This window comes from Gasterosteus aculeatus, chromosome 9, assembly GCF_964276395.1.
Source record: "Gasterosteus aculeatus chromosome 9, fGasAcu3.hap1.1, whole genome shotgun sequence".
NCBI classification, from domain to species: domain Eukaryota; kingdom Metazoa; phylum Chordata; class Actinopteri; order Perciformes; family Gasterosteidae; genus Gasterosteus; species Gasterosteus aculeatus.
This window is the reverse complement of record NC_135696.1, coordinates 6,964,399-6,990,492: the sequence shown is the minus strand read 5'-3', so window position 1 is coordinate 6,990,492 and position 26,094 is coordinate 6,964,399. Positions and strand designations below refer to the sequence as shown.

At 42.9% G+C, this 26,094-nt stretch overlaps 3 protein-coding genes across 4 annotated transcripts; 1 reads left to right on the top strand and 2 right to left on the bottom strand.

The window, feature by feature from the left end:
- Positions 1–29: 29 nt before the first annotated feature.
- Positions 30–14,236, bottom strand: bmerb1 (bMERB domain containing 1). 2 transcript variants are annotated; one of them, XM_078080336.1, is made up of 6 exons: positions 13,283–14,236; positions 6,310–6,430; positions 3,702–3,775; positions 2,079–2,193; positions 1,492–1,574; positions 30–1,372 (listed from the first exon to the last, which is right to left on the bottom strand). In XM_078080336.1, the coding sequence occupies exons 1-6, from the start codon at positions 13,584–13,586 to the stop codon at positions 1,254–1,256; spliced, it is 816 nt and encodes a 271-aa protein (XP_077936462.1). In that variant the 5' UTR covers positions 13,587–14,236; the 3' UTR covers positions 30–1,253. The 2 variants fall into 2 exon arrangements, with proteins under 2 accessions (XP_077936462.1, XP_040041855.1); XM_040185921.2 differs by lacking the exon at positions 13,283–14,236 and adding an exon at positions 9,377–9,648.
- ntan1 (N-terminal asparagine amidase) lies at positions 14,237–18,563 on the bottom strand. Its single transcript, XM_040185896.2, has 10 exons — positions 18,286–18,563; positions 17,663–17,765; positions 17,066–17,131; positions 16,854–16,962; positions 16,703–16,776; positions 16,556–16,609; positions 16,415–16,468; positions 16,231–16,328; positions 15,885–15,998; positions 14,237–15,741 (listed from the first exon to the last, which is right to left on the bottom strand). The coding sequence occupies exons 1-10, from the start codon at positions 18,364–18,366 to the stop codon at positions 15,577–15,579; spliced, it is 918 nt and encodes a 305-aa protein (XP_040041830.1). The 5' UTR covers positions 18,367–18,563; the 3' UTR covers positions 14,237–15,576.
- A 131-nt stretch (positions 18,564–18,694) lies between these two features.
- LOC120824769 (putative ATP-dependent RNA helicase DDX17) lies at positions 18,695–26,093 on the top strand. The gene is made up of 13 exons (XM_040185812.2): positions 18,695–18,945; positions 19,722–19,881; positions 20,195–20,291; positions 20,477–20,610; positions 20,814–20,879; positions 20,971–21,112; positions 21,246–21,406; positions 21,508–21,680; positions 21,825–21,935; positions 22,063–22,124; positions 22,373–22,432; positions 24,544–24,789; positions 24,875–26,093. The coding sequence occupies exons 1-13, from the start codon at positions 18,905–18,907 to the stop codon at positions 25,345–25,347; spliced, it is 1,926 nt and encodes a 641-aa protein (XP_040041746.1). The 5' UTR covers positions 18,695–18,904; the 3' UTR covers positions 25,348–26,093.
- Position 26,094: the final 1 nt, after the last annotated feature.

Here is a 26,094-nt window from a genome sequence, read left to right as displayed (position 1 = left end):
CAAATTACTTAAATAAATAACCCGGCAAGTTCCTCAAAGTTCCTTTATTTAAATATGTATGTACAAGTACGTTCAGCTTATTTTCTGCATATTTGTTCAATGTTTAACATAAGGGCTTTCATAAATTCACTACTACAGAATAAGTTAAAGGTAAGAAGGAAGGTAGTAAAGTGACAAAGAGCAACACTTTTCATGGAACATGTCACTAATCTCCTAAATACACTCAAACATACACAATCTATCGTAGGCATTTACAAGATTTGCATTAATTTCCTGGTTATCATATAAATGCAAGACTAAGTTCAGAGGATGCAATATTCATTGTCATACTACGACTGTCAATAACTCCTATTTGCAGATGGCTGAGATGAAGCGAGCAGCGATGGGATGACGAAGTTTGGTCCATGTTTGGGGCATGAAATGTCACCATGGTGACTACGTACGTTTTTGCATGTACAGAAGTTGACAAAGATGATGAAAGGGTTGTGAATGACTGGGAACTGCAAAGTCTCGTCTTGAGGTGGCGTGACATGAAGTGATGGGCTTTAAAGAGAAAGATGCACACACACAGCGACATGTCTCATGTGATCAGACTTTGTTGCAGCAGGTTAAAAATATTGCTCGGCTCTGGGGAAAAAAAGGGAGAAAAAAAAGAAAAAAAGTGCACGCTGGCATTCTTGTAACATTTTCACGCCAATCATTGAATCGGTAGCCATATTGTTTATCTGAGTGGCATGTGATCAAACATTAGTTGTAGACTCTTGAAAGTGAAAGTTCACTGGCTGATAAAAGATGAAATGGGAGAATTACCCGTCTTCGAACATGACTCATTGATGACTTCTTCTTTTTCCTGTCTGTCAGAGAACCTCAGCATTTATACTTTGTGAACATTGTGCTTGTAGTTCTGTAAAATGCTTCTGTTAGTATTTGCCTCACCAAATCATTTTAAAGGAATGTTGAATCATGACCAAATCAGCTTCTAATTTAAGAACTTTTTATTTTCAGTTCCCGTCACGTTATGTACGCGGTGAAGTGTCTTCACTTAAAGAAGCTCCTCGTTGTACATCAGCTCCAGAACTCTGAGCTGCAGCCTTGTGGCTGAAAACGTATCTGCGATTCTACTACGAAACCAGACTCCTGAGCAGTTTTGAGGGGTGGGGGGAGAAACCCCCCCCAGTTAACAGGTTCACTGATCCACAGGAAGGTGTGTCCGTCCGTCCGTCCGTCCGAGGCCGTGGAGCGGTCCGGCTCAGCTACATGACGGCACACTGCGTGGCGCCGCAGCAATCCTTGATGATTGCCGCCCCCGACTTGGTGATGGAGGGCTTGTTGGGAGGCGGCTCCGGGATTTGTCTCTTAGGCTTTGGAGGATCTTGAAATAAAAAGGGGGAGGGGGGGAAAGATGATCACACCATGGAAGTGAACACAAATGGCACTTGTGCCACTCTAATTTTTTATATTTTATTTTTTTAATTCAAACCAACCACTCACTCTGCGAGGATTTGAGCTTCTTCTCCAGAGGCACGAGCTTCAGTCTGAGGTACTCGGCCATCTCCTTGTCCTCCTCTTGCTCTCTGTTTGAAAAGCACTCGCATAGTCAGCTGTTTAATAACAATGAGGTTTGTGGTGCATACTTTCATGCTTTTATCAGCCCTTCACCACGATCACAGATGGAAAAGCAGTGGTGGAAATTAAAAATGTAGCTGGCTGAATTCCATTTTTTAAATTTAACAGGATCAAATGCATTATTTAGTAAAGGAGAAAGAAAGCGTGTAAATATACCTACAAATCTAGAGTTCAAATTGTATTCTACGGTTTCTTGCCTGATTTTAAATACATAAAAAGCGTAGCTGTTGGGATCTTTAATGTCATCTGAAATAGCTGATTTCTAATATCTAATTTTGTACAAATATCCACATTCCCCAGAAGCTGAATCCCAATTCATTCAATTCATTTCCCCTCTGGCCTTTGTCGATCAAATGAAGAGATGGATGCAGTTCAACCCAAAACTATCCGGGTAAACATCCGGTCAGTCCGCTCCCGGATATTAACCGTGGTCGTCTGTGGCAGAGCGCTACCTTAGTCTCTCCACCTCTGCGTCGTCGACCAGGAAGTCCCTTTCCTGCACCAGTTTATGAATCTTCAGGATCAGCTCTTCTTCCCGCTGCTTGTGCTTCTTGTTTTTTTCTTTTTCTGGGGTGGAACAAAGAAGAATGATTGTCATGTACACATAATAAATGGAAAGATGGTTGACATGAAAACAAAAGTTGGCTGACTTACAGCTACGCCAGCTGGCTCATCACAAACTGACCCATAATCCTCCTTGTGTATAGTTTATCATTTAAACAAAAAAAAGATCACGCACATGGTGGAGGGCTGTTTTTTGTTTTCAGTCAGATCTAGAAACATCCGCTTTGATTAGTCTCACTTATAACCTTCACCCTTCGAAGCGCAAACCGATCAAGGAACACACACACACACGAGCAGACCGCTGCAGAGAGATTGTCTGCCCCTGCTGGACTGGATGGATGAAAATGGTTTGTAAAATGACTGCTGACTAGAGTAAAGCGCCGACAACTGGTCCACCAACAGTAAGCATGAGGCCCCAGTGGCTCGTGGGAATGTCTGCATGGTTCACCTTTTTGTGTGACATTGTCATCACGAATGCATGCATGCAGGGAGGGGGGGATTCGTAATGGGGACGAGTCACAGGATAATCAAAGTTGCAGCTGAGGAAAGTGAGGCCACATCGGAGTTTTTTTGCTGGGAGTTTGGTGGCTTTCATTCAACAATATAAACAAATGGTTGATATTTTACAGACCTGTTCCTGTAATTTTTAGGACAGATATTTAGATTTTCCTTCTTGTCAACGAACAAAAATACAAAATAAAAGATTCAGTATTTCCAAAAATAACCACTGAGGTAAATCAACATTTTTCTAACGTACAAAGAAACATCAGCTAACACGCCCGTATCCCGTATCAGGCGTTTGTAATTCTGTCCTCACGCTCAACAATGCAGGTTAATATTCTAAGTAAAGAAAACGCCTGGTGATTGACAGGTCACCGGTTCCTTTCCAAGGAACGCTAATGGGCATGTGCCTTGTGTGTCCTTGAAAACGACACCAGCCCCCCTCCTCCCCTCACCCCCCCCCCCCCACACTTCGCTCAAACACTGACACATGATGACGTGCAGGAGGAGTGTTCTCTCCTTGTTGCCAGGTCCTCTGCGGGGCCTCGCGTAGGCCTGCGTTGCTATGAGTGACGCTTTTAGTGTCAGTACACACAGACAGACAACCGTGGAACGGTGGAGTTGAACAAGAATTTGATTCTGTTCTATAAAAAAAAACATCCAGGTAGTAAAAAACGTGTGTTTACTGAATTTCAATTTGGACGCCTCGTCTGCAAAGTTTACATCAGCTCATATTACCTCAGCACGCAAATGCAGGTGGGCTTGTGTGTGCTTGTGTGTGTGTGTGTGTGTGTGCATGTTTATCCTTGGGACATACTAATACTACTTGTTAGTTGTGTGTACATTAATCGTATGTAGTTTAGCGTGACGACGACTCCTATAGATCATGAATCCTTCAGAGGTTATGGAACTTGGTGCAAGCTGCAAAAAGAATGACACTGATATGTTTACCGCTGGTTATCATTAGGAGAATGAAGGTGTATGTGTTTGTTTGTTTGTTTGTACTGTACCTGGGACTGTGACAATCTGTCTCAGCTCCTGCTTTAAACTCATGATGTCTTTGCAGAGCTGAATGTCGTCCATCCTAAAAAGAAAATTTAAAAAAAAATGAGAAGGAAAGAAAACAGTACATCAGTGGCCTCTATTAGATTACAGGCAACTTTTATTTTTTGCTGTTTCAGATTTGGATGTAATAATCTGACTGGAATGATGTTTGGCAGAGTTTTTTTGAATTGTGAACTGACGGCAGACTGAACAATCGGTGGAAGGGATCTATGCACCAGTTTTATTTGATTAAATGAAAAGTTATTCTATTTCCAAAACCCAGAAATTCATGTTTTTAACTTTCTCTGGTCATCCACAATATAGATGAAAAGAAACATTGTGGAGTAGGTAAAAAGGAAGAGGTTATCATATTTCTGCTATGGGAATTAGGGGGCATCAATCTGTAATTGTTCTAACCCTAATTGTAACTGTTTTAAAGCTCTTTGTAAGGAAGGTTGTTGGTACTCATGTATCAGTTGAACACACAAGTACTACTATACGGTGTCCGGTTCAGGAATGGACTCCACCCTATCCGGATAGCTCTGACAGTGATGATGAGTGTGAGGATTGTGTGTAACTAGACAGCATGTATGTGTTAATGTTTGAACTCTGAGGCGTTCTGAGGTGAACTTGAACCATTGTTCTATGATCTGATTGACTATCAACACATCCCGAGCTATGCTCCTTACCTAGAATAGTTATGTTGGAAAATGTTTTAGCTTATTCTGAAAAAGATGTGAAAAGCATCTTCCTTACTAGAATAGTACCCACAAGACTTTGAGAGGCAGATAAATACAAGTAGGGGACTGAAAGGTGTAGATAAGATAATACACAAGATATTAAACCAACAATTGATACAAATCATGATTAAATCCCACCATTTACAAACTTGCAAGGACATGTTTGGCACGTTTGCTAAACAACTCAGTGAAACCATTATTCTGAATGACTGCTTTGTCGACACATCATTCCCCCACTAATCCCTGCACCGTGTTGTAAAAACACTCTTGCACTTGTATTCTGGACGTCAGTGACTCGGACCCCGATGTGATGGAAAACGTGCAACGTGAATAACTCCATGCTTCTCCCTGAGCCCTTTGCAGCCCTGACACTCGGGGCCGAAGCACAGTACCTCTTTTCCTGCTTGAATCCTCTCTCTCTCTCTCTCTCTCTCTCTGCAGAGCAGTGACAGCTACCACAGATTTAATTCTGTCTTGTGATGGATCAGGCCGGTGACTCATCTCTCCTCCTCCTCCTCCCCCTGCGTTCACCCTTGTTGCTCAGTTTTACACCTCCCTCTTTCTCTCTTCCCCTTGACCCCTCCCTGCAGCTTCTTTCGCCTCCTCACTTTCTGTTATTCTCCCTCTTTCTGCCTTGTTTCACTCCCTCGGTGCTATCTGACGATTTCAGCTGCTTCTGCACTCTGACACAACATCTGCTAGTGTGTGTGTGTGTGTGTGTGTGTGTGTGTGTGTGTGTGTGTGTGTGTGTGAGGCTCACACACACCAACAAGCCTTGAGTCACACAGAGCCTGACGACAACACAACAGAGAGGAAAGCGCCTAATGAAGCCTTTCAAGTGGCCGTGTGAATCAACATGTTCGACTGAGTGAGCTTTCTACGATGTGTCTCAGCTTCGTGCGACACATCGACCATCGGGCCCCGATGTTTGGGGCGTGATGACCCACGAAAGGCCCGATTCTCTTAGATACGTCAGACTGATGAGACAGTTTAATGCAGTTCAATACGTCAAAATAAACAGGACAGCCGCTATTTCCAATTACAAATTGAGTTTAAAATATACATTTAAAAAAAAGTAAAGCAGTTTGTTTTGTTCTTATATGAAAGACAACAGGACATGGGGACAAAAGATGATTTGTTTCAGCTCAATAACAAAATTGCCAATTTGGAGCAGCACAGCAGTATGAGTGCAGAATCCTTCTCTATAGAATATCAATATATTGATTTTGCATCATTTTATTGATACAAATTTATTATTAATTTGGCGCTGCAACGGTTAGTGGAATTATTTGGTCATGAATGATGTAGCTTCAATGAGAATTTGCTGCTCTACTTGTTTTACACTGAAGTAAAGGGATTATTTGGGGATTTTGGACTGTATTTAGTGTAACGACATCTGGGGGCCTTTGAGATGATTCTATAATTCCTAATTGCTCACTTGTAAACGTTTTACTGCTGGATGTTCAGCTACTCATCCACCCAATAAACATCGGCAATACTGGTATTATTGTATTGTATTGTAAACGGGTTTCTGTATTGAACAATACAACGAGAGACCAGATTGTAATTTGCCGCTAAACTCGCATAGAAAAATCCATGATCTTTAAGGCTGATCTTGGTGAGAAGCCAAATGAGTTGATCGTGGTGACGCATCAGGCCTCGGATCGTCATCCTCTCTCAGCATCTCAGCCATCCCGGGGAAATGACTCCGCGGCACCACAGAAAACGCCATTACCAACTCCAGCGTGGCGGTGGGGGTTGTTGTGACATTTTGTCCAACTCGATGACGCGTGTTGTCACAACTAAACGCACACAGACAAGTCCGGCAACTCACATGAAGCGCAGCTCGGACTCTCTGCGCACCAGAACCTCGCGCAGGCGCTGGATGCGCGTCATCTCCACCTCGATCTCCTCCGGGGCCATGGTGCTCTCTGCCATGGACACATCGGAGTGACCTGCGAGTGAAGGCAGGGAGAGAAGAAATAAGTATCCAACATGGCTGATGTTTTCTCCTACAAAAGGACGCTCTGCTTTTGGGCGTCTCTGTTACGCAATTCTCTTCACTTTCGAGAGCAAATTGTGGCACAAAAGTAGTTTGATGCAAAATGTTAGTCGTGAATATTTTCTTTTGTTTTTCTGTCACACATTTATCCACGAGTTCCGTGTTTAGTCACTTTTTTTTGCAAAGTTCCCACAGTGTCGGCGTCTTGCCAAACGCATTTCTCACCTCGCCTCCCCGTGACGCGTCCTCGCGCGTCAGCCAACAACACGATATTTGGAGAGAAGCGGCATAAGAGAGCTGTGATTTGCGCTTTAAATTCACAGCAGTAACTCACACAGCGTCAGTCACGGGTGAAAATGTGTGTGACATGAAGGAACGGATATGCTCCCTCATGGAGAACAGTGATCATGTTGCTTTGGCCCTGATGGATCACAAAGTAACTTGTGAGAAACATCTCTGCTCGACACAAGATTTAAAGTGGTGCGTTTTAGCCAATTGGCTGTTGAGGAGGAGAAAATAGACCTTCCCACCCAGCTGTGGCTCCCTGCTGATTGGGTCACTCTTCTCTGACCCCACGCTCTCTAACAATCAAAAAACACTTACACTGACCAACACTTATTGCAGTGATCAATGCAGCGACCACTGCAAATGCAGCAACAGACCGACATTATCCGCTCCAACAAGCAAGCAACAGAATCTTGATTTGAAGCAACAAATAATGAAACTGAAGGAGTTGATTGTACATTATTTTGTTGTCCTGGTTTTCAGCATGTCTTTGATGAAGTCATCAAGCTTTCTTACTCCAAATGTTCCCAACCTTCCGTTGCAAATAATTAAAGAAGCGCTCCAGCAAAGATGGGTTTACTTGTCAGCTACTCAGCCTTTCCAATAGTTGTATAATGTCTGTGGGAGGAGCTTTGTCAAGCTTGGAGAAATAATCATTTATATTCACACCAAAGTTTTAACAGAAAGAAAATGTGGTCAGAGAGAGTCTTATTAAAGATGCACTGTGGGAAGTGCAGGATGAAGGATGTGACCCTTGATGCTTGGGCATAATATCACTTCATTTTGAGCTATTTTTCTGCCTCTTGCAAGCCGCCCATTGGGAGGTAAAACATTCTACAAAAATATTATTTATTGATTAAATGTTTGGTCTAAAATAATTCAGAACATATAAGATGTAAGGGGATGCCTTTGAATGTCTCGTTTCATCAACTGTCCAAAAAACTACAGATATTCCATTTATAAACACACGTGCAAATTAGAGAACATGGAACCAGAAATGATTTTTGCTTATATTAGTCTTAATATGGACACACATTTGTTATATATGGATATTAACCCTCCTGAAATCCCTTATTATGACAAAATCCCCATTCCGCAAGCAGATAGTTCTTCATACAACTGAATACAAAGTAGTTGCATGTCCCGAGCAGACAGGAGGCCTGCCGTTTGTCCACTGTGTGCCTTGCAACACTAGAGGACGGGATCAGCTCCTCGTCATCCTGCAGCAACATAAACTGCAGTCTGCATTTGAGGTACTTTTCATGGATGCCTGCTGAGGACGGAGCTGACTCACCACAGCAGACAGAAGTCTGCACAGGAGGGCCCGCTTTGCTTTGTGCCTCGCTGATATTGAATCATCACCCGACGTGTCTGCTGAAATATGACGCGGACACACAAATATCGAACTTTGCACCATGAAATAACGGCCCAATGCAAAACACAGCAGGAGCTTTTCTCAGTGTTTTCTTTGTACACTCCAGCCATGTGTTTACAATCACTAAGCCCTGACTGGTGTCAAAGTGGCGTTTGATAATGTCTTCACAGCTCCACCTTAACTGAGCAAGCCACTCTGCATTCAAGACATTACAGGGAACAAAGCACTTCTGCACTTCCTAATTAAAAGCGTTTTGTCCACCGGGCCCAAGTCATCAGCTGCAAATACAAACCAGTCTCATACACTGAGTTAATTAATCAGCATGAAAAGGCCTGTTTCATTATAACAATCTGGATCATCAATGTGCATTAAGATTATGAGGATTGGTGCGGGGGGTGCAGCGCCCACATGGGGGTCGCCAACATGTCATTATCTGCAGTCCCACTGTACATGAGGCTGCTGATGAACGTCTTCAATGTGTCATTCATTGCTCGTCATCAAACAGGACAAAATAGTGATAGAAAGCTCGAAAAACAATGGCTCTGCCACCATTATTTCTTTTTGTTTTAAACTCTTCAGCGTTAGGGTTGATTTTGAGGCACTTATTTAATTTAATTGACAACATGTCAATTAAATAAATACTAATTGTCATGAATTAAGCAAAACAGTGATTTCAGCTGTGAGAATTTGCTGCTTTTTCCAGGGTGACAATTTGCTGAGATCATTGAGTGTTGAGCTGTGGGTTAAAAAAAACACTTGCAAGTAATATAGTTAATCATATACATTTCCAATTAATTTGTGGTTTAAATTGTGTTAAGGGGGTATATGCTCATCTTTGTCGTCAATAGCCCGCTGTGACATTGTATTATGTCAATAGAAACTATTTTTATTGTGCAAAAAATATAATTTGCCCCGTAACAACTTAAAAAAGAATAACACAGTGATGATATGAGATGGACCACAAATGTGGTCCAGAGTCTATGAAAGACCAGGTATTGGACTCCTCGTGCTGCATCAGCTCAGGCTGAATCCAACCTTCACATTCATTCACAAACAGCACGGAACCCGTAGTGCCCGTGTGGGGAATTAATGGGCCCTTGAGCACCGGGGCAGCGCTATTCATAGCATCCCAACCCCCCCGCGCGTCATGTGGGGGGACATCCACCGGGAAAAGAAACGCACACGTTACCGTCCTATCCGGGACCACCGGGCGGGCGGAACAGCATCGGCGGCGCTCACCTTTGTCCGTTGTCCACGCCGTTTCCGACACGGCGCCGTAGCTCCTGAGCGCGCGCTCGGTGTCCGAAAAGGATTTCTTCAGTTCCATGTCGTTGTCTTTCTCTTAAAACCACACGGCTCTTCTGCGTGCGTCCTCGCTGATGGGTCGTTTTTTTTGTTTTTTTGTTTTACCCGGTGACAAGCCTGCGAGCCGAGACGCTGAGCATCTTCATTCGAGCTTTCAAGCTCCTCGACGTGTGGATGGAGAAAAGGATGCAGGGCGCATGCGCAGTGCGGGCAGGGACGTGAAGACTTGGGAGACACCCACCACGATGATGTTAAAAATAAAACAACAGGCCCAGTTGCTCTGGAGTTTTTATCCGCAAGCCATACACATGTGTTTCTGCCTGGTTAAATTTATTATTAATAAATATATTTCTTGATTCAAGGTAGCGTATTTTAGACTGCATAAAGAAAGCATGCAGCAGACGGGCCCTTTCAAGCAAGCGTTGTTCTTCATATATTCCCAGAGACAGAGCTTGAACGAAGACGTGAGTGATATTTCTGTTTGAACACAACACACGCACTGCTGATAGAGTGGTAACAGATGACGTACATGATGCAGCTCAGATCAAGACAACTGTGGGTCTGTTATGTAGACAAATATAACATTCTACTTTCAAGCACTCAAAGTCAGTCATGACTGATTTATTTTGTACACCCAGTAAAGATGCAATGAGTCATTGGGATGTTTTCTTTGTTTATTTAACAATAAATAATACTTATCTGTGATAAAATACGTTTTATACATTACAATCAAGAGCCCCAGTATACCTTTGTTATATCCAAACTATCAAATTTGATACAGAAATGCAGTAAAAATTCACATCTTTGAATTATTTAGTAATATTACTCATTCTTCAGTTTCTGAACTGAACCAAAGGAATATTCAATGATGTTCCAGTTTAGCACGTCAGCATACAAAGAACAAACAAACCGTAAAAGATTATTGTGATATTAATGTCATTATTCATTCAGTTCTGTGAGGCAGACAAAATACTTCAAATCAAAGAGCGTCTACTCTCTCACACATTTTGCATAAAGCACAAACACAAGTCAATGAAATGTTTTTTTTCCCTTTGTAAAGATCGGCCTGAGGCACACGAGATATCTTTGCACTAGAACTAATAGCTCTCGTGCTGAGCTATTTATAAAAATGACCTCTATAGAAATCTGCCTGGCGGTGGCATCTGATGTTTCGTTACATCCCAGTTTTCAAGAATCTCTGCAGGCGATCAGACAAAGATTTTCTCATATCCAAGAATTGATGAAATAGCAAACAGTATTTAAAAATGTGGAAATGACGCAAAGAGATATAGCAGAGTTTACTCCACAGTACAACATTAACACAAGTATAACAGGCAGGCAGGATTTCTACATTCAAGTAAATGGATGTCTGAGACAACCGTCGTCAAGTAACAACGAAAAAACTGAAAGGAATAAGTGATTGATTGCCACACTATTTTGTAAAGGGAAATCAAAATGGAACAGAAGCAGAACGTCCTAGGAGATGAAACACTATGTTGCAGTAAAAGTACACCGTTTTGAGATATTGATATTTAAATGATTAAACATCTGCCCAATCTAATAAAAGGAAAAGTATAAGCCTATTATTAAGATTGGCTGCCACTGCAGCAACATTTCCCTCTGAGGAGATTTGCTGCTTTGTTATTTTTAGCGCCGTTTCACAAAGCACCGTTTTAATTTCACCGAGACTTTCAGTGAGACGTTTAACTCAAACCTTGGCGAGAGACGGTGCAACATGAAGGACAGGTTGGACAGCCTGGATGGGACGCCTGCTGCTTTCATTGCTTTCAGTTGTCAGCAGGTTTGGAAGCATCCGCCCTGTCATTGTCTTTTGCTTCACCTTCTTTAGGGAACATCCACGTCAGAGCGGCGCTGGCCGTGCCGTCGCCGCTCTGACGTGAGAAGCAGAGGAAAGTGGCCCAGACGAAGGCACAGCAGCCGGTGAAGGTGGTCCGCACATACAGAGGCACCAAGGCGAAGTTCACAAACTGAGGAAGGTATAGACAAAGATGAGCGTGTATTTATATCATTGTGGCCGAGGTATTACATGTTCACATATTGACTAATAACATTTATTGTTGTGTAGTATCTAAAATAAATAAATGCACTCACTTAGTCAGTAATGTGTTATTAATAATAACAATAATAATAATAGTAATCTGCACTAGTTATCTGCAAGATTTCCTTACAGAATTGATCATATTATCACATATAGCAGGTGCTGAAAATAACGGAAGTCAGAGGAAATGTAAGATTTGAATGGTAAAGCAAATGCAGACTCTCGGGGTCCACTCACTGAGCCACCAGGTTCATTGTGAGGCAGTGAGATATGGCTCAGAGTAAAGAATCATTAGCCGGTGGACCTTTGAGCTTAGATTGTCTTCGCTACGTGTTTTGTTCACAACGGTCAACGATTAACATCCATGCCCGTCAGATGTTAATATTTACCTGCACAAATGGCCAGAACATAAGCCCCGTCTGAAAAAGGGAGACAAACAGAAAGCAACATGAATCCAACTTACACAAATGTTTACTGACGGAATCAATAATGTCAAGAACATTAAAGGCCGGCGCATGCTTCTGCGTCGTTGCGTCGACGCACTCGTTTCAATTCATGGTTCTGCGTGTGTTGCAGAGCAATTCGCCGCCAGAACGACAGGCGGAGTGGCGCGTTTTGTTGAAGACGGCCTAGAGAGTCACGTCTATTTATTTATTAGTAGACACCTCCCAAAACCAGATAACGCATCACAAATGAACTGTTGGCATGCAAAGTCCTCTAAATAGAATGGGCGTGTTGCCACCACAGCTTCTCCTCTTTAGATTTAACAAGTCTCTCGACATGTGAAGGTGCTGCTACCGGCTGGTCTCGGCCCCCACTCACCTTATACGTATTTAGGAATTTTCCCCTCCAGTCTTCAAAGATGTCCTCTTTGCCCTCCAGGAAGCTGACACCTGGGTGGAAACAAGGCAAAAGGGCCGTCCGGTCTGTGAGTGGTTTGACTGACGGAAGGTTTAAAGACAGCGTGAAGGCACGATGAATACAGTATATGTGTCGAATAGGAGGAGGATAAATGATCACTTTAGGTTTTCTCAAGCAGTGTTATTGACACACTGGGCCAAATATTGACACAAACTATTGTGTAATAATACCAGTAAGTATGACAGCATGAACAATGTATTGATTAAGGATGAGTATTATGAAACTGCTGCCATCAGTTTTCTGCTTGGCTTTTTGGCATCAGATTAATGATATGGTTACATCACATTCATTTTCTGTTCTCTATAATTGTGTGACATTTTATATTATATAGGTAAATAGAGGCTTTCTGCCTCTTGCTGCACTGTGATCCTATCACTGTCAGGTTTGTGTCATCTGGTTATCATTTTTTTGTGCAAAATAATTAAACTAAACTGAGCAACTGTAAGGTTGTATTTTTCATGGACTTTTTTTTATATAATTCCACATATGAATGAAATCCCACACTTCATAAAATATGGATTTTGACAGAAGCATTCAACTGTGCTCTTAGTTATTGGCATTTATTACCATGTATGTGTGATACCGATCCTGATAATTAACAGGTCTGTTAACGCCGCTCCACCACCATGATGTCAAATATGAAATCTAACAATTAATCTGCTCAGCGATGACTGACCCTTGACCCCTGACCCCTGGTCAGGCTGGTCCTCGGGACCACGGAGTACTGATCTTTGCTCTACAAGAGGCGAGCACGGGGAGGATTTGCGATCAGGTTACAAACTGACAGCTATCTATTTTGAAGTGGACCAAGAACTACCCCGGCAGGGTAAACGCCCCCTCCCCACTGCCCCCCGTCCTACCCGTGTAGAAGACGCTGGTGGCCAGCGGGGCCGCCGTGGTCTGGTCCAGGAGCAGCTTCCTCATCACCATCCTCAGGGAGTTCCCGGGGAACCTGCGCTCCAGGAACCGCATCCAGAGGAAGTTGAAGTTTCCATGGAAACCGAACGCGACGAGGGCCACGTTCCGCGTCTGCCTCCAGTCCATTTCCCGCCGCCGCGAGAACCACTGGTGCACGACGTCGCCCCCGGCGAACAGCCCCCCGTACAGCGTGACGTTGATGGCCCACGGGAACCGACGGACGTGTCTCAGCAACGCCTCTCGCATCGCGGTCCAGTTAGTCAAAACAGCGGAAAGAAATTACCCCCCCCCCTCTTCTTCTTTTTAGCGAAATGTAAATTTGCTCAGAGTAATCTTAGCTAAATGGGACCAATTCCATCGACGTCATCTCTGCGTGGAAGCAGCGAACACGACATTCCGGTCCAACGGGGGGAGGCTCGCGAGGCGCGTCGTCGACGCGCTGCTTGTAGTCCTCGTGGAATGAAGTGGTTAAAGTCAATGTCGTGTAGGACACCCGCTTGTCATCCGGCGTTACCCGGTGCGGGACCCGGCGCGGGACATGGCTGTCAATGACTACGCCCCTTTTTACGTAAAAAAAAACCGAAAAGCAGGTTCGTCCACGCGGTGGAGGGCGGAGCGAAGCCGCAGCGGACAGAGTCCAACGCAAACGCGATAGAAGGGAGACATTAAAGGGACCTGCATTACGTTGAAAACCACCATGAAACTCATACCAACCTGTCAGAATGTGTTTCAATTTAAGTGCAACCGATACAGAATTGTTTAGGCTGACGTCGAGTTTTAAAGGATACATTTGCTAATTAATGACAGGATCCTGTCAGGTCGTGGCCAACGCGTGGATCACTTAATGGAAAAACTATGAAGGTCAATCAATTTCAGTGTAATAGACATATTTAGCCTTTTTTAGATTAGATACGTTTTAATTGCATATTGCTGTTAATGGGCAGTGTGACATTGCATTTAGCAAAACATTTATTCTATTGAAGTGCTGAAATAAAAAAACAAAAATAAAAACATTTTTCACCCCATTCAACTTCATTCACTCTGAGTATGAACATGTTATACTAGATATGACCATTCATATTTATTTAGCAACAGGTATGGTAGGTTTGAAAGTTTCACTGAATGCTTTAAGCACCGTGTCATTTTCTGAACAACACAACTGATGAAAAGGCCTCAGACAGTATATATGTTTTCATAAAGAAATTGGAAATCAAAATCATATTTAGTTGTGTTTGATAAGAATCCACATCTTCCCCTACAGACTGCTAGACACATTTACACATGCGGTTTCCTAAAACATACACAGTCATGGCAAGTATACAGCGGTATGAAGTAGAATATCATATTCCGCTCTCGTCTGGAAGGTGCGTTTGTGGAGAAAAAATAAAGTTTGCTCAACTCAAAAACAGTGCAGAACTTGGCAATTAGTATTATCTTCACTGATTTAAACAAATTAAAAATAGACATTTGTTATTTAAGTTCTCCACCTCAAATGACTCGTCAATAGTAGGTCAGGCTTTCGGTCATTCATATGGTTTCACATGTTTCACCCTGTAAATACATATTGTGCATACAGTTCCATACCTTTTAAGTTTAGTTTTACATTGTAATATCTTCCAGAAAAGAAAAAAAACGATTTAAAACTCGTTTGGGTTGGCCCGGTTGGATTTCCTGGGAACACAGTATTTGACAACATTAACCGACAAAAGAATATCAAACAAGTTAAGTTTTAATTGTTCGAGTTGCTTGACTGTACTGTTGTAAGCTGAACAATCGATGCATCCAAGTAAGGAGGTAAAAAATGCTTTGTAAAATACAGGTTTTGAACCAAAAATAAATACATAAAAAGGTTCAGAATTGTGCTGGAAATTAAACAAAAATGTGAATAAGTACATTTACAATTTAAAACAGCCATATGGTGAATTTCACTTTCATTCACTGCAGAGGGCATACGTTGCTGACTTGACACTATCTCCCGAAGTTGTAAAGATGAATTGTTAAGAGGCATGTTGTTCCTTCTCTATACTCTTTACTACTCGAATGGCAGATTCAGATATTTTGTCCCAGTCAGGAGTCAGGAGAGCCACTCACCAGAGAACACTGCAGCCAGGCGCCGACTCCATGTTAAGACAAAACGAACAAAGCAATGCCGTAGATGAGTCACAGTGTATCCACTGAGCGGAGAGGCAACCCCCACCCCCCCCGCTTCCATGGTGAGGTCCAGTGAGCTCGATGACTAGACAGCCCTCTCCCAGTCCCCACTCGCAGTCCTGTGGTAGAACTGTGGCTGACCCCCGGGGAACAGGCTGTCAGAGTTGGGGTGTTCTAAGAGGAACCGGATGGTGGTCTTCATGTGCTGAACGAAGTGTGGCGGCTCGGCCATCGGCGAGGTGGACAGGTACTGGGCAGGGGAGAGAACTACCGCCGTCAGGACAGCCGCTTGACACTCACAGTTTCTGAGACTTAACGAGCGCCCTCGAGCGAAGCATGAAAATTATGAGGCAAACCGTCTTTTTAGGAGTAACGACTTTCACATTCCTTTACCTTTAGAATTGTGTCATCATCTTGTGACAACCAGAAGGCGATATCCAGATTTGGAGACCACTTGCAAGGCCCGATTTGAACGAGCCCTCGACTTGAATCATATGTGTCGGCCATCTGCAAGAAGAAGCAAATCACTTTAATTTGTTTACAGACCTTCACATTGAGACTGTGCCCTTTTTAATATGCCGAATGAACAATTACCAATTCTAGAAAGAAATTCCTATTTGCTTTTTTTCCTCATAAAACATAGTTAAACATGTGACTATGCCTTTTTTGGATGCATGCTTTTGTGCCATACATGTGCAGTATTCCCACATAGTAAAACATGTTGTATATCTCAGAGTACCTGGCCCCCAGTGAACGTCCTTGCCGAACGCAGCTCCTCTGCAGGTCCTTTATAAGTGAACGACGAAGGGAAAACTTCGCCTGTTTTAACATCTACACCTGTGCAGAAACAGACATGTGCAACATATTACAGGTCACATGCTATGAACGCATTTCTCTCACTTTGTAGCATCTTCATGACTTACCTATTCCGTATACTATAGGCCGATGAGTTCCATCAACAACAATGTCATTCATTTCTACAAACACAGAACAGAACGGTAAGCTGGATGAAGGTTTAACTGCTTGAGTACATGTAAACAACAGTAAACAAGTATCAAGGTTACCTGTGATGCAACATGTTTCCAGATAAATATCCTCTTTAATTTTCTGGAAAGCTGCTGCAAAGTAACAAAGGGTCTTTTTACGTGGTGCAAAGCTCAACAGCTGCCAGCATTATGTTAAAATAAGACAGCTCGTTTGTAAGACTATACCCAGTATGTTAAGGCTGAGTTTAAGGGATGTTTTTGACTCATCGTTAAATCCACCCGCAAGATGGAGCTCAAGCCTGCAAAATGGAAAGCAAAGGAAGTCAAGACCATCATTCCCTTTTTTTAAAAGTGCTTTTACTGGTGTAATCCCTACCTGCCCTCCTTACTGATGTCACTCAGTGACGTCACTGCTTTCACAAGGAGCGGGACTTCAGTCCAGGTGCTGGAACCATCGCAATGAGCGAGGCAAACTGCTCCACTTCCTAAGAAACGATAAAACATTTCACCCGTTAAACATGTCATTCCTAACTGCATACACAGCCAGAATAAGACAAACAGCATGAATTTAAATGAAGTGAATGTTACCGGTGTGTCGCAGCACAACCAAATGGCAGGTGGTGGCATCACCAGATCCAATCACTGAAACGCAGTCTGATGGGTACGACAAAAGGCCGGCGTTATCAGTTTGATCCTGAATCGTTAACCAAGCCTTTAGTTATAAACAAACAAACGTTGCGATTCTAGATTTCATCTCAAAGACTGCAATCAAATAAAAGTGCAAATATGTGTTATAGCCGAAGAGTGCATTCAAGATAAAGAAACTTGTTTTGGATCAGACATTCCACTCAATTTGAAGGGACTGTTACAATTTCTACACCGTGTGCACAATTATTAGGCAAGAGAATAGTTGGACCATATCATCATTTATATACATATTTTCCAACTACAAGCTGTATGAACTTGAATGCCTATTGGATTAAGACAGGTGCATTTGTGTTCATTATTATTTATAATAAATATGCTTAATTGGGCATTTTCTTTTCCTCTGTGATGTTTAACATTTTGGATTGACCGAGAGCACTTTGGTTGTCAAATAATAAAATAAATCCTCAAAAATCGAGCTTGCCTAATTGTGCGTGCTGATATTCAGGTGACTGGTTCCAACCACGAGGCTTCACTTACTGTCTGCTGGTGTTGTTGCGGCAAACTCTCTTTGCTGGACGTACAAGAGGCCTTTTGGGTCGACGTCCACAAGTGGCATGGAGCTAAATTTCCTTGCATTTTCCTGTGACCAGGGTAGAAATTAAACGTATTTATTAAACACCAAGGGTCTATGTTACTTCCGAGTAATCAACACAGACTGTAAACTGTCTTCTGAATGACCTATAAAGGAACATTTAGTCCAATATTTAAACTGATGAGAGAAACGACTTAGTGAAAAGTGTAGAAACCATAAACTTGTCCTTGAAGTTGACGTTAGAACAAAAATAATTTACAAAAATAACAGACAGAAGGTCATCAACTAGGTCAGCCATCCCTGTTTTATGTCATTTATTGAATTTTAGGAAAAATCCACTAACGTTACGCTCCTTTAGATTCAAACAAACATAACGCACGGGTTTGTGTTTTCCCTGATTGATTATTATATCACACCAAAACCCCGTCCACACGTCCAACAACCAGCTTGCCTCATCATTAACGGTGGCTCTGCCAATTAATGGGTAACTGTCACATACACAAACAACTATGACACCGCTGACAGTGTCTCAGTTGACTGAAATTAGCCACGCTTCCTGGATACAAACCTGTAAATGTGGATATTTGTCGAACAGTTCCGCCGTCGAGGTTATGCAGTCGAGTCCTCTATTTTGAATTAACAACGGCATTTTCGTACGGTCCACTTTAATATGAGCGGATAGTCATACAACTATAAAGACTGGTACTTCATATATTATGGGTTAACACGTAATTCTAGCTGAAAAACAAACGATGGGATGGAGTTTCCTGAAGGTTTTCTTCTTCTTCTGAGGATCCAGGATCGCAGTTTCTGACACAGCGACACCAACCGTCAAAAGGCACGCACGCGTACAACCATAGTATTCCCTATTGTTGTTAAGTGCAAAGTTGTGCGCAGTGTCGGTAGCCGAAAGCAGGCTACGTAGAACTACTAGTGTGGTTTACGTAGCGTTATCAAAGCGGCCAGGCAGGAGTGGGAGGCGGGAGTAGTTTCGCAAACGTCGCGTGACGCATTCGACATTTGTTTACCGAACATACGTATTTGTGCGTAGTTATCGACCAATAGACACGTTTTGCTATCGTGAATAATATTTTCTAACAGCGCACAACGCAAACGAACAGGTGGAAAACGATCTAAACGTTTTGCTACGTTACAAGTATCGCGGATAATTGTTACTTTGTTTCAACATGAGAGGGGGATCCTCCTTTGGCGACCATGGACGAGACAGGTAACGTTACGTCTGTTGGTCTCACGTGGAAATTAAACTCATTAACGCTGTATTCTATCGCATTTGTTGCATAATGTGTAGGTAGACGTCACAAGCGGTTTGGCCCATATTATGAAAAATGCAACGTTTAACGTAAAGTAGTGCTCAAAGCTCCGCGAGGCCTCTTCTCCTCCGCGGTGCGTTCACTGTGAACACGGACCCGGGTTCATGTCGTGTTTACACCAACGTCTGCGGGCTGCAAGACGGTTACTGCCATCACAAATTAGTTGTTTTCGTCCACATAATGGATGTGGAAAATACGCCCCAACAGTTTATTTTCAGGCCACCGTTGTCATAATGATGAAATATATGGACGAACCGCGAGCAGACGAACATATTCACAGTAAAAAGCTTTTAAAATTTCCGTGACGTTCATTAAACTTTGGACATTTTAATTAATAAACCGGATTCGTAGATCTAGGCGTGTACGTGCAGCTCTATGCAGTAATATTTATAGCGTAAGAGCCATTTTGTTTTTGTTTTGTTAACCTCCCACCACTTGGGGGCGCAAGGCCGCTGTCCGCGAGGACCGTGCAAGGAGGTGACAGGGTTGTTCGACGTTGAAGGCCATAATTAATAGTATTATTATATTAGGTTAATTTTGAGTAGGACGGTTTGAATGAAGAAAAAGAACGTGATATGTTTTATATTTATAATTTGGAGAACAAATTCATTAAGTAAATGCATTGTTGATAGTTAGTCGATTGTCCATTGTTCTTATCTCTCTCCTCTCTCAGGCCACGGTTTGGGGCTATGAACAGTCGCAGTGGACCCTCACCGATGAAGTTTGGGAATCCAGGTGAGCGTCTCCACAAGAAGAAATGGAACCTGGATGAGCTGCCCAAATTTGAGAAGAACTTCTATGCTGAACACGCTGAGGTCCAACACATGAGTCAGGTAAATTGTTATATTCCTCTGTCTTACTTGCAAACATTAATACATCATAAAACGAACACCGAAAGCGATAAATTACATTTCAATGACCCTTATTTATAATTAGTTTAATCATCATTTATGTTCATCATTTATTTTGTTATGTTGTAATTGCAGACAATATCTATACACCAAGCAACAAACAATAACACATTTAATCCTCTTGTCGAAGTACCATCATAACTAATATAATGTCTACTCATAATCATATTTCCTCCCTGTATCAGAGCACACCGTTTCCAAACGTACTTTTCCTCTTTCTCTTTTAAATATCCAGCTTGACATGGAAGAGTTTCGCAAAAAGAAGGAGATCACAGTCAGAGGCACAGGCTGCCCAAAGGCGATCCCTGCTTTTCACCAGGCGCAGTTTCCTCGTTAGTAATCCATACACTAAAATAAAACGTATCTTGTCTGTAAGGTGAAACCGTACACTTGCACTTGTAATACTTACTAGGAGAAAATATGGACTGTGCTTTTTGTAAAGTCCAAAAGTTAGAGACCCAATTAAAAGTCCAGAGTATAAGTGTCTTGTTGCTTGTCTCCCTCCTTCTTCTGGCAGAGCACGTGACGGATGTGCTGAGGCAGCAAAACTTCAATGAGCCAACAGCAATCCAGTCTCAGGGCTTCCCCGTGGCCCTGAGCGGCAGGGACATGGTGGGGATCGCACAGACTGGCTCCGGAAAGACACTGGCTGTAAGGCTGCCTGGCAATCATCATCCACGATGATGTCATTTGGTCATAAAAGGCTTACTCGCATGGCACATTGTGCATTTAAACATAACATAAAAATTCATAAACCGTACCATGATTTCATGGCACATAAAAAATCGTATTAGTTATTTAAATATAGATGTTTAAATGTTGTTTGTGTTTTTTTTTTTTTTCCTTCCCTGCAGTATCTCCTTCCTTCAATTGTACATATCAACCACCAGCCTTACCTAGAGAGAGGAGATGGCCCAATAGTGAGTGCAAATTACATTTGTGTAAGCTTAGTGTTTTGCCTAAAGTGTACAATCCGCCTGTGAAACATTGCACTTTGACCTCTCTTCATAGTGTCTGGTGTTGGCGCCAACCAGAGAGCTGGCTCAGCAGGTTCAACAGGTTGCATATGCGTATGGCAGGTCTTCCCGTATCAAAAGCACCTGTGTCTATGGCGGAGCACCTAAAGGACCACAGCTTCGAGACCTCGAGAGGGGTGGGTACAGTTGTAGACGACCACATGCAATAGATAATTCAAAGTAGAGTGTAGTTTTAAAATATGTGTATCAAGTAATTGTGCTGCTCAAACAAAGCATCTTATAATGTATGTTTTTTCTGTTTGACTGTAGGTGTGGAGATATGTATCGCCACACCTGGTCGTCTTATTGACTTCCTGGAGAGTGGGAAAACTAACCTGCGGCGCTGCACCTACCTGGTGCTGGACGAGGCTGACCGCATGCTGGACATGGGCTTTGAGCCACAGATTCGCAAGATAGTTGAACAAATCAGGGTAAGCTCAGTCAGCTACAGACATACTGTTTTGATATGATCATCATGACTTATTTATTTGAAAGTTAAACCAGTTGCATGCTCTCCCTCTCTTTGTTTTAGCCGGATAGACAGACTCTGATGTGGAGCGCAACCTGGCCAAAGGATGTTCGCAAGCTTGCGGAGGACTTCCTAAAGGACCACGTCCAGATCAACGTTGGCGCTCTGGAGCTCAGCGCCAACCACAACATCCTGCAGATAGTTGATGTCTGCATGGACAATGAAAAGGACCATAAGTAAGTGACCGTAAACCATGTTATGCCATGATTATCTCTCATTAGCTGCTGAAATTGCGTTAGAGAACACAAGCTCGCCATTTCTCACAGTTGAAACGGAGCGTGAGGCCACTGATGTGCTGTGATCGTTTCCCCTGTCTACAGACTTTTTCAACTGATGGAGGAAATAATGGCTGAGAAAGAAAACAAAACCATCATCTTTGTGGAGACAAAGAAGCGTTGTGATGATCTTACCAAGAGGATGAGGCGGGAAGGGTGAGAAATGACTGTTATGGCATAACTTGATGACGTTTATACTATGGTGACTCATCGATAATATTTGATTTTGAGACCTAAGCTATTCAGAGTCTAATCATCCCACTTCATTGTGTTTTTTGTTTAGATGGCCAGCTATGTGTATCCATGGAGACAAGAGCCAGCCAGAAAGAGACTGGGTACTCATTGGTAAGAGTAACTGGAACACAATGATATTACTGTCCGCTGTTTACATGTAATTTCCCAGTCCACACTGGTCTTCATCTGTCATCCCTGGGGAGCAAGTTGACAGCAATACAGACGTGTCACAGCACAAAGACTAGTGATCAATCATTGAGGGCACTAGTTTTAAAGTTGGTCATTCATTATGGCCTGCGTTGTGTGTGAGTGAAGAGGACTTCCTTGTCTAATTCCTAATATTTGGTTTGATCCTACAGAATTTCGCAGTGGTAAAAATCCGATCCTGATCGCTACCGATGTGGCCTCACGTGGTCTGGGTATGTCTGCTCACACATACAGTCGAAGCTGCAGAATGTCTCACACTATTGTCGGTTAGCTCATTCTTTGATGCATTTTCCTGTAATTTTTTTCCTATAAATAATATTGAGTGTATTAAACACTTATGGACTAACCCAAGAAAACAACCACCACAGTTAATCGTGTACGGTACAACTGCAACTTTTTTTTTTTTTTACCAAGAGGTGAGTATGTTACGGATGAGAGAAGCTCAAACTGTCCGGAAATCAGATGGGGCAAAAACATTCTTAGCGTTAATTATTTAATTGAATAATTGACTAGGTGATACGATGACAGTTCACTACTTCTTGTAACGGGTATCACACTAGGGATGTTGTGGTATCCGTTTGAATTGGATAATTGACACTGAAATAAATTGGGACGTTATATTTCAGAATCTGTCACTATTATAACTGACGGTTCAACGTCAGCCTAGTGTGGAGGCTCCAGGCTTGCTGGGTTTATAGTCTGTTTCTTGTTACTGCACTTAAAGAGCTTCCTTTAATCGGGGCTGTTTTGCTGCCTGAAAGGAGGGCCGTGTGGGGCAGCTGCTACTGCACACCTTTTCTTCTCCTTTTAAAGTGTCACTAAAAAGTAACCTAAGATGCTGCAGACATTACCCGTCCTTCCACGTACTCAATCATAAACTGTATTATGTCGTGAATCTTTTGTTCCCGGGTATAATTCTGCAGCATGATCCACATCGTTTAGTTGTGCGGATGCAATGGAGCAGGGCCGTGTCAGCGGAACTGTCTCCGGTCCATCATCATTTAGGAAGGCTATTATCTATTTTGTTGGCAGGATAAATGTGAGAAGGGGGGATGAGTGAAGTGTCTTTGACTTGCTAAAATCCCCATGACCGTATCCTTGTTCTTTTTTTTTTCCCCCTCTTCTCCTCTCAGGGTTTGACAGCACACGGCAGCTGTAACAGTCTGCGCTGCTGTCCCTTCCCCGTCAGTCACGTTAAAGTAGAAGCTCGGCTAGTTTTAGAGGGATTAAAGCCCTCCTGTTCTTCTTGGGTAACTTAAGATCCCCCTGCCCAGTATTGTCAGAGTTTTAAATCCAACGAGCCTTCCTCGGGAGAAGCCTGAGGGCAGACGCCCATCGGTCCGTCCCAAAAAGCAGACGGACGGGGGCGAGAGAGTTAGATGGGCTCGTCTGGATCCAGTCCTGGCCAGGGTCTGAGGAGGGTCCTGCCATGCAGCGAGAGCAACATAACCGGCCGTTGTGCGTGTTAACGGTTCTGCTCCCCTGGTGTGTGCAGAAGGTGAGGGATGAATCCTGTCTCCCTCCCCCTCAGCCCCTCACTATATACCAGGACTGATCAGGGGGAACTGACTACCTTTGTAAAAACGACATGACGGGGGTAAGTACCTCACCGCCCCTTTCTCCTCCATGAGCTCACCATACATTCAGGAACTTCCATCGTGGTCATATTGTAGTCTAAAGAATATCCAAGTTTTGATCCCCGCACACGGTCATTCTGTTACTCAGTAGGTCTCGGTTGGTGAAATGGTTTCCCGCTGTCATGCTGGAGGGGAAAAGGTGCTGTCAAAGCCTCACTTCTTATGTAATACGAAACAGGCTCCTGGTCGTCACACATTTGACCAATTCTCCTATTGATAATGAAGCCTGACCTTGATTAATGTTCAGCTTGATGTCAAAAACCCTGAAGTCAAGATCAGTTTTAACTTCATAGGTTTTAAATTAGTTACTTAAATAACTCAAATAAGTTATTGGATTTGTCGATTCTTTTTTTTTTTTGTCGATTTTTTTTAATTTTATTTTTTCACGACGATGAAGCAGGTAAGTTACTTTTCTTATGAAAAATATATATACATATATTTGTACGTATAAAAATGAAAACTATATATATAAGCGTATGGCTATATATATATATGTATAACCAAACGCTGTGCGCTTTTTAAATGTGTGTGTGTGTGTATATATATGTATATATATGTATATATATATATATATAACACAATTTATCAACTGTTGCATTCTTTTCTCCGGAAGCTTTTCCCCTGTGACGTTATCGTGTTTTCTTCTTTCCTCCACGCTGTAAAACCAATTGCTCTTTATCCAAAAGATGTGGAAGATATCAAGTTCGTCATCAACTATGACTATCCCAACTCCTCCGAGGATTATGTCCACCGTATTGGACGTACGGCCCGCAGTTCCAACAAGGGAACTGCCTACACCTTTTTTACCCCGGGGAACTTGCGGCAGGCTCGTGACCTCGTCCGGGTTCTGGCAGAGGCCCGGCAGGCCATCAACCCCAAGCTGCTTCAGTTCGTGGAGTCGGGCCGTGGTCTAGGAGGAGGAGGTGGAGGCGGTAAGAACAACTTACCACATCGCAGCACTACATACTGTAAAACAAGGTTCAGGAATATTGACTCTGCTTTTGATTTTTGTTTCAGGCGGCAGGATGCGTTACCGTGGCAGCAGCTCTAACAACACGTACCAGGGGGGATATGATCGCCGCATGCACGCCGGTGGTGGTGGCGGTGGCGGCGGCGGCAAGGACAGCCACAGCAGCTTCAACCGTGACGGACGCTACAACCATGATGGAGACCGCTCCACTTCCTCTTTCAGGGACAGAGGCCAGGATCACAGGAATAGCCACAACTCGGGCTCAGACCAGTACCAGAGTTACAGCGGCGGCTACAACTCCCGCAACGGAGGCCAGTCCAGCGGAGGTCAGGAGAAGTCCAGCCAGCTGCAGGGTCAGTTCGGCCAGCCTCCCGCTCCTCCTGCTCTGTCCGGAGGGATGCCGGCCCTGCTACCTCAGCCGTTCGCAGCACAGCAAACGCTCATGGGCTTCATGGGGCAACCGCCGTACCCTTTTGCTGCTCCACCCCCTCCTCCGGGCCTTCCACCTACCAGGAAGTAGAATTATGAGCAGGAAGCACTGCGTTTATTTCTGTTCAAAGGGTCATTTTAATTTCACTGTCAACTCTTTCTCTCAAAGAGGGGATGTGAAAAAGTGTTTGGCTAAGGAGGAAAGGGCTTCTATCTTTGTTGCACATTTTCTACTAAACTAAACCTTAAACTTTAACCTTTTTTTTCTTTTTAAGCCCAACCTAAGAGTTTCTGGACTTAATTTCATATATACACTTTTCAGGGAATTTAACCTTTTTTCCCCTCAGTCTTCACTTTAGGTCGTTGATCAGCTGTGTTAAGATTTGATGACCATGAAAACTTGGTCATCAATTGATTATATACGTCTCAGTCCAGAGAAATGTTTCGCTCTGGTTTCATTAGAGTGAGGCGTTTTCTTTCCTTTTTTTGTTTAAGCTTTTGAGTAGCATTACTTAACTATTGCATTGATTTGGGGGTTGTGTTATTCTAAACAATGCAACCAAGTTGTGAATCTTTTGATACCATGTTAGCACAATTATTTTATTTTTATTATTTTTAGTAGTCAGGATCTTTTAGATAGATTTTCTCTTTAGTTGTTCCCGTCCAAGATAAAACCTGTGTTTCTATTTACTTGTAACTGTTAACTCCCATATTGTTTTAATAAGCAGGTCAGCTGTTGCAGACCTGTTTTCGGATGGATTGTGGACTAAATTGCAGTTTGTTGCTTTGCCTTTTCATGTATTTTTTTCTTCCTAAATAAAAAAATAGTATTCTCTAC